Source organism: Oratosquilla oratoria, chromosome 4 (assembly GCF_046742065.1).
Source record: "Oratosquilla oratoria isolate Oo_2021 chromosome 4, ASM4674206v1, whole genome shotgun sequence".
Lineage (NCBI taxonomy): Eukaryota > Metazoa > Arthropoda > Malacostraca > Stomatopoda > Squillidae > Oratosquilla > Oratosquilla oratoria.
The window spans coordinates 26,772,630-26,786,102 of NC_134780.1; the positions used below are offsets into that span (position 1 = coordinate 26,772,630).

General features: G+C 37.7%; 1 protein-coding gene across 3 annotated transcripts; it reads right to left on the reverse strand.

Annotated features, from left to right (window-relative positions):
* Window positions 1–3,605: 3,605 nt before the first annotated feature.
* On the reverse strand, window positions 3,606–13,255 carry MBD-like (methyl-CpG-binding domain protein 2). 3 transcript variants are annotated; one of them, XM_076183716.1, is made up of 7 exons: window positions 12,991–13,255; window positions 11,421–11,573; window positions 9,577–9,682; window positions 9,185–9,313; window positions 8,407–8,523; window positions 6,978–7,104; window positions 3,606–5,551 (listed from the first exon to the last, which is right to left on the reverse strand). In XM_076183716.1, exons 1-6 carry the CDS (start codon window positions 13,110–13,112, stop codon window positions 7,006–7,008), a joined length of 726 nt encoding a protein of 241 aa, XP_076039831.1. In that variant the 5' UTR covers window positions 13,113–13,255; the 3' UTR covers window positions 3,606–5,551; window positions 6,978–7,005. The 3 variants fall into 3 exon arrangements, with proteins under 3 accessions (XP_076039831.1, XP_076039830.1, XP_076039829.1); XM_076183715.1 differs by having other exon boundaries at window positions 6,990–7,104; window positions 9,577–9,724; window positions 12,991–13,246; XM_076183714.1 differs by having other exon boundaries at window positions 9,577–9,724; window positions 12,991–13,225.
* Window positions 13,256–13,473: the final 218 nt, after the last annotated feature.

Below are 13,473 nucleotides of genomic sequence, written 5' to 3' on the forward strand. Positions count from 1 at the left end.
TCCTCTTCACCTTGATTTCTACATGCCATGGTCTCACAATGCTGCTAAGTGATGTGCTGATGGTCATAGGTTGGAAGTACCCACACACAAACCAGCTGGAACAGGTTTCACATCTAATATGAACTCCCCTGAATATTTAATTCCCCAGTCATTTTTGTACAAATAATTTGCACCTCTGAATTTCAAATCCCCCAGTCATTTTTATACAAATAATTTTCACTCCCCCACTTTGTATCATATATGGAACTTATGCTCCCCTATGTAAATTATACTTAATATATCTTCCCCCGAAATAATATGCCCTCCCCAGTCTCATGAGACATGAAACTCGATCCTCAAAAAGTCAGAGTAAGATATATGCATATATACTGCTCTGTCAGTCAAGGTTAGGTTAGGTTAGTTATGTTAAGTTAGGCTAGGTTAGATTACTGATTTTTATTAGGTTAGTTTGGATTAGGTTACATTTTTTTGGGGTTAAATTAGGTTGGTAGGTTTAATTGGGTAAAGTTAAATTAGGATGAGTGAAGATAGTTCTGGTTGTTAGATCAGGTTAGATTAAGTTAGGTTGGGCTAGGTTAGCTTGGGTTAAATTAGATTGGGTTGGTTTAATTAGGTTAGAATAGGTTAGGTTTAGGTTAAATTAACTTAGGCTAAGTTAGGTTAAATCAGGTTGGGTTAGGTTACATAAGATTGGGTAGATTTAGGTTAAATTAGGTTGTGTTTAGTTGGGTTTTGTTGGGTTAGGTTTGGTTGGATTAGGTTAGGTTTTTTCAATTAGATTATGCTGTGTTGGGTTATATAGAATAGGTTAACTTGTTAGATTAGGTTGAGTTAGGTTAGCTTAGGTAAAGTTAGGATGCATTGGGTTAATTTAGGTTAGGTATGGTTATTTAGGTTATGTTGCTTATATTAGGTTAGATTGGGTTAAACTAGGTTAGGTTGTGTTGGGAAGGCTTATGGGAGGATCTTGATTGAGAGGATTAGGAGAGGAACAGAAGGAGTAATTGGTGAGGAACAGTGTGGATTTAGGACAGGTAGAGGTTGTGTAGATCAGATCTTTGTGGTAAGACAGATATGTGAGAAAGCTATAGGAAAGGGGAAGGATGTTTTTTGGGCTTTTATGGATCTGGAAAAGGCTTATGATAGGGTAGACAGAAAGGCACTGTGGGAGGTTATGCAGATTTATGGGATAGGAGGAAAGCTTTTGGGAGCTGTCAAGAGTTTTTATGAGAGTAGTAGAGCTTGTGTCAGGATTGGAAATGGAGAGAGTGAGTGGTTTGAGGTAAAGGTGGGACTTCGTCAAGGATGCGTTATGTCGCCCTGGCTGTTCAACTTATACATGGATGGGGTGGTGCGAGAGGTGAATGCAAGGGTAGTGGGTCAAGGATTGGAGATGGTTAAAGAAAATGGAGAAAAGTGGGAGGTGAGCCAGCTGTTGTTTGCGGATGACACTGCGCTTGTGGCAGGATCGGAGGAGGGATTGAGGAAGTTGGTGGCAGAGTTTGGGAGAGTATGTGATAGAAGAAAGCTAAAGATAAATGTGGGTAAAAGTAAGGTGATGAGATGTACAAGGGGTGAAAGTGGCAGTAGACTGGAAGTGAACATTAAGGGAGAGCGACTGGAGGAAGTGGATAGTTTTAGATACTTGGGTGCAAATGTAGAAGGAAAAGGTGGAGTGAAGGTGGAGGTAGAATGTAGATTGAGAGAAGCAAGTAAATGCCTTGGTGGATTAAAGAGTGTAATGAGGAATAGACATCTAGGAATGGATGCAAAGAGGAGACTGTATGAAGGAGTGATTGTGCCAACAGCACTGTATGGGGCAGAAACTTGGAACATAAGAGAAGAAGAGAGAAGGAGTTTGAATGTGTTTGAGATGAGGTGTCTGAGAAGTATGGTGGGGGTTACTAGGCTAGATAGAGTGAGAAATGAGGAGGTGAGGAGGAGAACAGGGGTGAAAAAGGAGCTGGGAGATAGGATTGATGAAAGAATATTAGGATGGTTTGGACACATGGAAAGAATGAGTGAAGAAAGACTAGTAAAAGAGGTATGGAAGGCAGATGTGGGGGGAGTGAACATGAGGGGACGTCCTAGGATGAGGTGGATGGATGGGGTGAAGGGGGCTTTGGGGAAGAGGGGAATGTCTGTTGAGGAAGGACGGGAGAGGACGGAAGACAGAGGTGAGTGGAGAATGGTTGTATATGAATGATGTTGTGATTGCATGAGGAGGAATGGGCAGGGGGGTGGGGGAAAGGTGGTATGTGTGAGCAAATTTTGACGCAGCCCGAAGGGATTTCTCCCCGTCCTCTCCTTATATGCAAGGGGGGACCGCCGATTAAATGAAGCGGCCTTGCTGTGGATGTGCTGTGTCTTGCGACACTGCTTCTGACCCAGGGCGGTGGGCAAGGTGCAGGGATGACCCGTCATCCAGGAGGTGCTCAGATGAGAGGGAGGGTGGGAGGGGTGTGGAGTGTATTTAGGGATGAAATGGGTGGGAGTGATTTTATGCCTTGCCCTTTTTGGCTACCTCCCTTGAAAGGGGGAAAAAGCCTTGGTATATGTATGAATGTAGGTTGTGTTGATTAAGTTGCCTCCATTAGGGTAGTTAGGTTGATCAGGTTATATTTGTTTGGTTGGGTTAAGTTGAATTGAGATAGATTTGGTTCGGTTAGACTAGATTGGGGTAGTTAGGTTGTGTTGGTTAGATTAGGTTAGGTAATTATGTTTGTATAAGAAAATTAAGTTTCATATTGTCTTTCATTATTCAGTATATGAAGTATTAAATGTTTCTGCTAAGACTGGCATACATGAAAATATAAATTTACTAATTGGGCCCCACAATTCCTAGTACCAGCCCTGACACAAATACTGAAAATTGGGTTTCCAGACTAGGCACTTCTCTTTCAGCTTCGACGTTATTTCCTCCACCTTTTCGCATAAGATTGATGATGACTTGTGACTGTTCTCCTTCTCTTACTGCTACTATAAGCTGATGATAAGACAGTTACACCCATACAATACAAACAAGCCAATGATTCTTCTCAGAGAGAACTACAGGAGGGCCTGAAAACTGCTCACCCCCTGGGGTGGGGGGCTGCAGGTTTCCAGTCATTTAACCTACAAACAATTATTTTCCAGTATATCTCTTTTAAACAGTAACACCATTATTTTCACCTGGAGGTGCGACTTATGCTGGGCATGTTACAGCCAGATAGGTAATGCATTACTGATGCAGTAATGCAAGTGCCCAGCTCTGGTTATTTTAGGTTTTAGAATAGGGAATATTAATGTTGTAGTTTAGGTATTATTTTATTGAGTATGTTCATAAGAATACTTCTCCACATCATTTTTTCTTTTATCAAAATCAGTCTAAAGGAAATTAAAATCAGTAACGCATTGACTGTAATGCACTACCTGTCTGACCGTAACACTCCCAGCTTTGGGAGTGATCCCCCCCAAGGAACCATCACTATCATTTCAAAACTTTCCTCCTCATGATCTATTGTATTAAATTTTTTACCTTTCTAATTGCATGTTGCCAAAACTGATACAATTCATACGATAATGACATTCTCTGGAACTATCTACAGGTTACTGATGACTCCATCTGCTATTGGTTTCACTGTATTTCTCTCCTCATACAATCACACAAATCCATACTTACATGTACACAAGTATATAGTGAAAAACAAATGAGTGACGCCTCCTGAATTTAACGGTGTAAACATAATTGCAATGGAAAATATATTATCCTGTACAAGAGGTTGCCTTACAATGAAAGGCATTTATGTAAATGCAGTTACCTCGTATGGGGAAACTGAAGTCTTTATAATGTACATACCCTAGGGCCTTATCCCTCATATGGGGGTACCCAAGTCAAGCATACACCGACCCAATAGTTATATATATGGGGGAAAAAAAAAAAAAAGTCTAGAGCTAACATTTGCATTGTTAAATCCCGGAAGGGTAACATGACTTTTGCTTTTCACTGTACATTGTTACTTAGCTGGAGATATTCCAAATGATGTAATAAAAGTTTAAATTTGAAAGTACTTTATGCATTGCATTACACCACGTTCTGTCCATCTAAAGTTATTTCTTCCCTGATTATTATTCTATTCCTATACTTTACAATTCTACCTAAACATTAAAATTACTAATTATTCTAATATTGAAATTAACATTTCTCTTTATGATTCAAATTAGTTTTTGACACTAACCACAATCAAAATATGTTATAACCAATTACTATTCTAGACATTCCTCTTAGTAACAATAAGTTGAGAAAAATATCATATTCTTCCATAGCTGTTTAACACAATATCTACCATTGAAAATGTTGTCTACCTGATGGATGTTGTAAGATACCTGCAAGTCTGAGGTACATGTGGCTTCCTGAATTAAGATAGTACATGATACATTATTTAAACAAACTTAATTTCCATTCTAAATGAAAGTCTTACATTAAATAAAGTTGTGCTCTGTTGTTGTGTTTCTTTAGCAGATGCAGACCTGCAGGTGAAGTCACACACAACATTGGCAATAATGCAAAAATGCAGTAAAACACCTACCAATGGTACTCATACACATACCAAAACCCCTCTCCCTCTTTACAGGAGGGGGGCACCCAAGTCCAGGTATTCATAAATGAAATATATTACCTACAAGCCCCAATAAACTATATGTATCCCGTATTTACAAATTTTAAAATCAATATATGACATCCAATGAATCATGGAGATTCTTGGATTACATGTCAGATGCTAGATGAATGATCTTGGACACAATTGGGCACATATGGTTGAACCATCACACTTTCCACAATGATTGTACTATGAACAACCACAATGCACACAATTGTACTGAACCACAACACATTCTTAATATGATTGTACTTCTACACATCACACATTTTTCAATGTTTACTTTGCTTGAAAGTATAGTCAGTCTTCTGTCTCTAATTATGATACAACCATTTTCAATCAATATGTCACACTTCATTGATACTGTTACAGCACTTTTCTGCTAAAGCCTACCACCTTCTATCAAATGTATGTAAATATATCACACTTAATCACTATAATGTTGAAAAACCCTGAATTTATGAAAAGTTTGGCTATCACCCTTTGAATAAAGACATTATATGCATAAAAAGTGTGTAATAACAAGCAAATGGTGCTTGACTAGTTTCAATAGAGTGAAACATTCACATTTACTTTCTTTTGGACTGCCTTTATGACTAACTTCCCTTCAACCATGCTAAACATAAGATCAGTGCAGCAGAAAAAAACAGTCATGCCATGATACCAAACATTCTTGGAAAAGAGGAAAAAAAAAAAAAAAAAAAAAAAGAAAAAAAAAAAAAAATTCAAGACATACCGAGAGCATTTTTAAAAATTATAGCAATTTTTTTTTGTTCCATTGGAAATGGGTCTTTGCATTTCTTGAATAAATGCTCCTCTACTTCTAGAGGTGATGCAGGATGAGAAATTATTTATGGGGTTCTAAAGTAGCATGGTCCAACATCTTGGTATCAGATGCAATGTTGGTTCACCTGAAAAATTTAAAGTTGATCAATAATGGCAATAACTGCAAACATTGATTTCACATGACAACTATCCTTAGACAACAATAAACCTCACACGACTACAAAAAAATAAAACCATACATAATGACAGCTTGCAGATGGCGTAACCCTCTTCCATAACTGGGGAGGGGAAAACAAGGTTGTAGCTAGTTTATATAATAGTTTGTATGAACTACTTTTTATGCCTTTTTCTTTTTGGCTACCTCCCTTGTAAGGGGGAAAAAGCCTTGGTATATGTATGTATGTATGAACTACTTGTACACTGTGGTGGTCTTTTCTTACTTCTGTCTGAAGTCTGTGATTGTAACTATTATTTACACACTTGGCTTCTTTACTATTATTATCCCCTATGGGGTTGAGAGTGATATGTGCATTTCAATTAAAGCCCCTTCGTTTAGGAAAACTGCTGAATGTTTCACTGGCACATAATAAACAAAAATATTTGATATATTATATAAAAAGAGAAGCTAAGAAAAAATAGGCTTTAACTTTTTATATACCAAGGGCTTTTCCCCTTTACCAAAGAGGTAGCCGAAATCAGGTGGCACATACCCACTCCCACCTATACCACACTTTTCTCACTCTCATCTTAGCAGTTCCTCATGGATGACAAGTCACCCCTGTATTCTGCCTAATACCCTGGGTCAGAAGAAATGCAGCAAGACACAGCACATCCATAGCAAGGCTGCTTCACTTAATCGGTGACTCCCCTCTCCATCCCCTAGTGCAGAAAAATAGAAGACAGGGAAAAATCCCTTCAGGCTGCATCAAAATTTCATTCACACATAACCACTCCCTAAATCCCCCCATCCCCTCCCTTCCCTGCACCACAGTATAATCTATTCACAGCCATTCTCCACTCACCCCCATCTCCTGCCTTCTCCCTTCCTTGCTCAATGCCCCTTTCACCCCACCCATCCACCTCATCCTCAGCCATCCCCTCATCTTTACTCTATCCACCTCTGCTTTCCATACATCTTTTACTAATCTTTCTGCACTTATTCTTTTTATGTGTCCAAACCATCCCAATATTCCTTCTTCAACCCTGTCTACCATTTCCTTTTCCACCTCAGCTCACCTTCTCACCTCATTTTTCACTCTATCCAACCTTGTAACTCCTACCATAATTCTCAGATATTTTATCTCAAACACATTTAAATTTGTTCTTTCTGCCTCCCTTAAATTCCATGTCCCTGTCCCATAAAGTACTGTTGGCGCAATCACCCCTTCGTATAATCTCCTCTTTGCATCCATTCCAAATGCCTATTTTTCATTACTTTTAAATCCCCCAAGCCATTTACTTGTTTCTCTCAATCAACAATTTACTTCCACCTCCACTCCTCTGAAAAGAAGACAAGTTAGTAAAATATACTAAGACTGATGCAATTATTACAATGAAATTTACATCCTGAGAGTGTGCTTCATGATTCAAGTCCCCTAAGAGCTTGCTTGAGTCGTTCCCTTGCCTGGTCCACTCGCTGTTCTTGTGCAAGTATGTCATCCTCTTCAATATTAAGAGCCTGCATAAAGAAGATATAAGTTAAAAATACATGAAGTGGCAAGTTCTTAAAACTTTATTTTCTATAAATCTATGTACAAAGACCCTTTCCCCTGTATAATAAAAACACATTCAACCATCCCTCCCATTTCAACATCTTAGAAAGAAGGGTCACTCTGTGAAAAGGTAAGACATGAACAGGCATTAAAACTATTCAATTCTACAATTCATCTTATTGGGAGGAAAGGGCCTTTTGGTATATGCAAATATGAATATGCAAAAGTAATACAAAACCTAATGATCCTCAGTGATTTCCCATGTGAAAGGACAAATGATGAAAGTTAACCAATACATGTCAACTGAACATCATCCATTCTCAATGCAATTTTTAGGCATCAATCAAGTAAAAACAAAAACCAATATGTGTTTCGCTCACTGTACTCCCTGTAACACCTGTATTGAGTGGCACTTATCCTTTATCTCTTATCTGTTACCAGGCTACTTCATTCAGCTGTGCACAACCCCCTCAGTGGGTTGTTTAGCGAACCCTTTGATGGCAAAAGGGCTAAAGAACATAATTAAGATTAAATCAATCACATAAGAGAAATGTTTAAAATGGCAATACCTGTTTATCATCCACATGTAAATCTTTAAGTATCTGGGTTTACATGAAGCAGTGGATGAAGAGGTGACTTACAGAACAAAAAGTGTAATGAATGTAAGATATCTGAGATGAGTGCAAAGAGAAGGTGGTATGAAATGTTGTGCCCACTATGCTCTATGAAGCACAGACTTGGAATGTAGGACAGGCTGAAAGAAACGGACTGGGTGCTCTTGACTTTATGTGTTTGAGAAAAATTACAGGTATTTCAAGAATGGAAAGTGAGAAATGTTGATCTGAGGCCGTGAAGAGATATGGAAGAGAGCTCTGTGACAGGGTAAACCAGACTGTTAAGATGGCTTGGTGATGTGGAAAGAGTTGTGAAGAGTGTAGAAAGCAGAAGAGTAGTGAACTTGAGAGAAAGAATGATATGGATGGATGACTGGATGGGGTGAAAGCTTTGGATCTGTTTGGCATTTTGGTACAGCAGGAGAAAGTGTGCAGAAGATAGAAATGTAAGACCAAAAATGTGCATAGATGACTTTATAACACAATCCAATGGGATGTTATCTGCATCTGCTCCATGGATGAGAGGTGAAACAAAAAGGGGGAAGAGGAAGGTAAACAGAAATATTGAATGCATAGGAGTGAGCAAGGTAGACAAAGACCTGTTCCTGTTAATATATTACACATGAAATATTTCTATGATGGTTGAGTACATACTGCAACAAGAGGCTGTTCAGGATTTAAAAACACTGCAGGGTTGTCCTTCAAACTCTGCTTTGGTCCAGTCTGTCCAACAATAGGCCCATTCACAAGATGTAAGGCTGTTGCAAGACTCTGTTGGTAAAACAAGACACATCAGTATCAAGAATTCTTACAAATCTATCATGTCAAAACAGTGTAGGTAATTACTGACTCAAGTTTCACTGACTAGAAATTCACAACAAATGGCAATGGCACTTGGGTGCTCCAGCCTCTTTGGGGAGAAATGTTGGACTGTTTTCTGTATTGTATTAATATAAAACTGTTTTTTGTCACCAAGTGATTAGAGGGGGGGAAGTCACTGGTCAGCTGTGAGGGGCTGCACTTCCAGATGGTAGTGAGGATTTAATAAATTACGAAAATTGGTGGGAGGAGGATTTTCTTTGATTGTTTATCTCACAGGAATCCCATTTCTAGGACCAATGATGGGTACCTGCTTGTGGTGTTCCTGCAAGATGGACAGTGCAGCTGGCCATTTTAAAAATCCATCTACCCTCCCACCTCCATCAGATCTACCATGTCCAGACACCCCTTGTTAGTCGCTAGATAAATGAAATTACTTCCCAAATTTAAATATGACAACAGAGAACCAAATCCAAGTAGAAGGCTGAACTTATGAACAGACTACCATGGGCAATAGCTTAGACCTGTAGGAAACAAACAGATGAGTACAAATGTACAAGAGCAGTATTTATGTGAGTTCATAAGCATACTGCAGTTAAATGTAATAACAAACCTGTAAAACTGTGTCATCTGCAATACTGGGTCCAATAGCCTTCAGTGCTGATGGCAGCTCCACAAATCGTAAAGCTTCAGCCTCAATATCATATGCCTGTAATCCCTGAAGACGTTTTTCCCAGAAAACCTGTAAAACACAGCCATGTAAATTTGCAAATTTGTTACAATGGAATTAATGATGCAAAGTTAGAGTATTGCATCTGTTAAATATATATGAAGGTTAGATATACATTCATATACATATATACCAAAAGAGCCTTTCCCCCTTTTAAGTTTATATATCACTCTTAATGTACAAGTACTAATTTTGAAAATATAATCTTTATCTATGACAGTGATATCCTAAAGATAAAGAAATAATTTTTGGTCTCGATTAATCACTTCACACACCTGTTTTGGTTTGTCCTGAGTTCCGTGCTTGCAATCACTTTTAACTTTACTTGTAGGCTGTGTTTTGATTACGGTCACAGGTTGTTTGAAGATGGAGGCAGTCTGTCTAATTGGAGGCACCAGGGAGGCGTCATTCCTCATACCTCGACTACATGAGAAAAAAATTCACACACACACATGTATGTATATAAAAGTAAACTCAAATCTACTTACAAGAGCTGGCCTAGAGCAGAACAAAAAACATAAGTATAACAACTCATCTATATACCCTAAGGTGTTGGTCTACATATTTACATACTCATACAGAAACTAACACATATATACAGTTTGTCTGAATTTGGAAAAATGCATGTGTGGTACCTCTTACTTTTCATAAAACACATTTTTTCACATCTTACTTCGCCATAGAATCTACTTCTGCACTACTTTTGTATTGGAATAATTCAGAAACCTAAATTCTCCCTACAGAGCACCACATGAAAATGATACGCACATTTTTTTATACAACAGCCTGTAAGCCCATCCACTTCTCACATCATACAAACACAACCCAGGAAATGTAACATAAAAACAACTCTAGCAGTATTTGACTCAACCACCTAAAACAATCAACCCTTAGTGCCCTACCATACTTCCATACAAAAACATATACACACTCAAATCACAAAACAGATATCCCTCAATAGAACATAGAATTCTATATTTCACAAAAGACCCCCTGGAAAGCAACCCAGCTGAGAAATCACTCCCAAGATAAGCAAGAATTGCATTGTCATGCATGCAGCATCACCCACCATCAAAAGAGTACCAGCACAGAACTGCCCTAGAAAGACACTAGTTGCCCTAGATGCGATCACCACAAAGAAAACACAGAGCACATTATACTATACTGTCCTATCACTACTCTTTCCTGACATGAACACAAAATTTCTTTACTGAAAGGCTTCTGGACTGAACTAGTGGCCATGACCAGTTTCCTTGGGGCCACAAATCTTATGGACAGGAAAATCAGGGCAAAAATTTTTCAAAAGCCTGCACTTTTCACTGAATTTTACGCCCTCCTTTGTTTTTCCAGTACTCAGGCATTTGAAAGTACATTTTCCATTTGCGAAATTTGTCAACTAATGAATAAACATAATTGATGTGGCAACAGCAAGTGAGGTGAAAAGTGCAAACCAAATGCTCGTATGACCCAATGAAGCTCTTTACAGATTCTGTTCTGGTCGATGATTCAAAATTCTATACTACTATGCAACACAGGTGAAAATAAAGTCTCAAGTCAAACGATACCAAACTCTGTCCCAAGCACATTCCATGGTTGAATAAAATAAATTAATCCTTTGCCTCATGTAACTTGCAGGAAACCCATGGCTTCCAGGTAACTGGCAAAGGCCACTGAGCTGGCCCACAAGTCACTCAAGTAAGAAATACTGTGTTGTTCTCTGGGTAAGGCTAGAATAGGATGTGTTCAGTATCTTCTGAATAAAATCCCCTGCCAGAACAGACTTGTAAAGTGGATCAACGAGCTAAATGGGGTGAAACAAGAAAACACTTAACACATATCGGGATACATATAATAGGAACATTCAGACCAACATAAATATTGGATGTTATGATAGAAGATTTAGAGCAAACCCATTGAGATACATGACACTAAAGAGGATAATAAAGCTGTCCTCAAACTATATTTTGAAATAATGAAAATTACACCATAAATACCATCCAATGAAACAAATTGAACAAAACAAAGCAAAAAGTTGCCAAAACTACTTTCTAGTGTAATAAGATAATGAATCTATGATAACCTTTAATAATTTGCTTCATGAATGATTAACTATAACTACCTGTAGTCAAACTGTGTACCCTTTGGTCGCTTATTCTTTCTGAGGAGCATGGGGTTCAGCTTCCCTGTCCGGTAATCAAATGATGACAGATCCACAGTGTCTCCAAGATATCGAGCTAACTGAGGCTTGCTCCGAAATTTCTTGCCACTCGGACTGAAATGAATCACAGTATTTATGCTAATGTATTAATTCAAACTTTCACCAGTCATAAATTTGTTTCAAATCTGATATGAAAGTATTATGAAAGCTTTTTTTTTTTTTGTTACATAACTGGATGAGAGAAATAGTAAAACTATAATATATAATACTCATACTGTCTTACTAGATGAACAACACAAGTATTAGCATGTTCATACAATTTCTCCCAAAATACACTAAAAACATTTGCATTTCATAAGAAAACATGATCCTATAGGTAAATAGATCAATACTCATCATTTTATAAGCAAACTATGAGCACAAACTGTCATGTCATATTTGATTAAATTAAGAAGCTTTGAATATCACCTAATTCTGGTAAATATTGTTCCAGTCACCAAAATAACTGACAGGCATCAATAAGAAAATAATAATTTTTCAAAGCATTCCATACCACTGTTTATCATATTAATATCTGTTATCTTCAATTTCACTGATTGGAAATACAAAGCCCCATAATAGATTGTACCAGTCCTACAGCCCTCTCTGAGGAAAGAAATGTAAGACTAGTCTGTGTTGCAACAAGGTAGGTCTGTTCCTGGTGGGAAGAACAGAAGCGCAGTCCCTTGTTGTCAGCTCTATATTGAAAAAATGGAGAAAAGATAGTCAAAGATGACAGCTTGAATCTTGTCAGCTTGAGATGACATGACAGTTTGAGTCTGGTCCTTGGGGGCTCCACCTCCATTTGGAGGTGAGGGTACTGATGGGCTTTGAAGATGAAGAACGAGGTGATCATCACATCTTTAAAACCATCATCAGCAAGTATCCATTTTTTATTACTCCATATACATATTGATAACACCCTCACAGTGCTCTAGATATTTATTCACATTAATCATAGGTAAAATAAACATCTGTACTAATATTATTACATGAAATTTTTATGTACAGGGAAATTATTCTATGCAAAGAGCAGCACTTTTGACATGTTTTTATTAATTTTGTATGGTATGGATAATTTTGTCTCATTTCATTTCTAATTTTCCTATTGCTTACACCATATAAAGTAGACATTTGGTTAAGTATTGTTGTACTTCATCTAGATATATGTGCAAGCTCTGCAAAATTCTACCTTGACATATAGCACAGTAAATACACAAGGGAATTACTTCACACGAGTTAGCAAATGAAAAATAATCTAAAGCTGATTACCAATATAACAACTAGGATAAAAATTAAATGGGAAAGATTTTGAAGAAATATCATTACTCGGAAGGAGTAACCTAGTAAAATTAAACCATGTGTAATTCCTAACAAAATATTTAATTTTGTTAATTTTTGTAACAGCGCGATGGGGATATGTGTAAAATAGCAAGTAATTAATACTAATAAAATCTGAGAACAACTGGTTCGACAAAGTTTAACGACTGACCTGTAATAGTATACATCAACTTTTCCTGATGTAAGCCCAGTTTTCCTCAATACTTCCTCCCTTTTCCAACCCTTTGGGAGAGCAGAACAATCAAAGCGTCTCTTTTCTATTTGCACTGACATTTTGGTGTATATCTAATTACTGGTAAAAACAAAACAGCTCTGACGCTCTTCCTGAGTGAAGGCTTGGTTATTTTGTTTACATCGGTACTCGGTAGACAAATAAGTGTTGCCGATCGGTCAAATTTGTTCATCCTCGCTAGACAGCGCAAACATTATTATATTTTTTTTTTACCAATCCAACACCAGAACGACTTGAAATTTGTTCATCACATTATATTAGATTGCCGTTTAAATATCATGCAAGGAAATTTGAACCCTGTTTAGTTTTCACACGCTCGAAAATGCCCAAAATGGTAAAGTATTGAATAGCATGTGAATACGTTTCGGTGCCATGGACCGGGCTAGTAAAACCTTTGTTGGG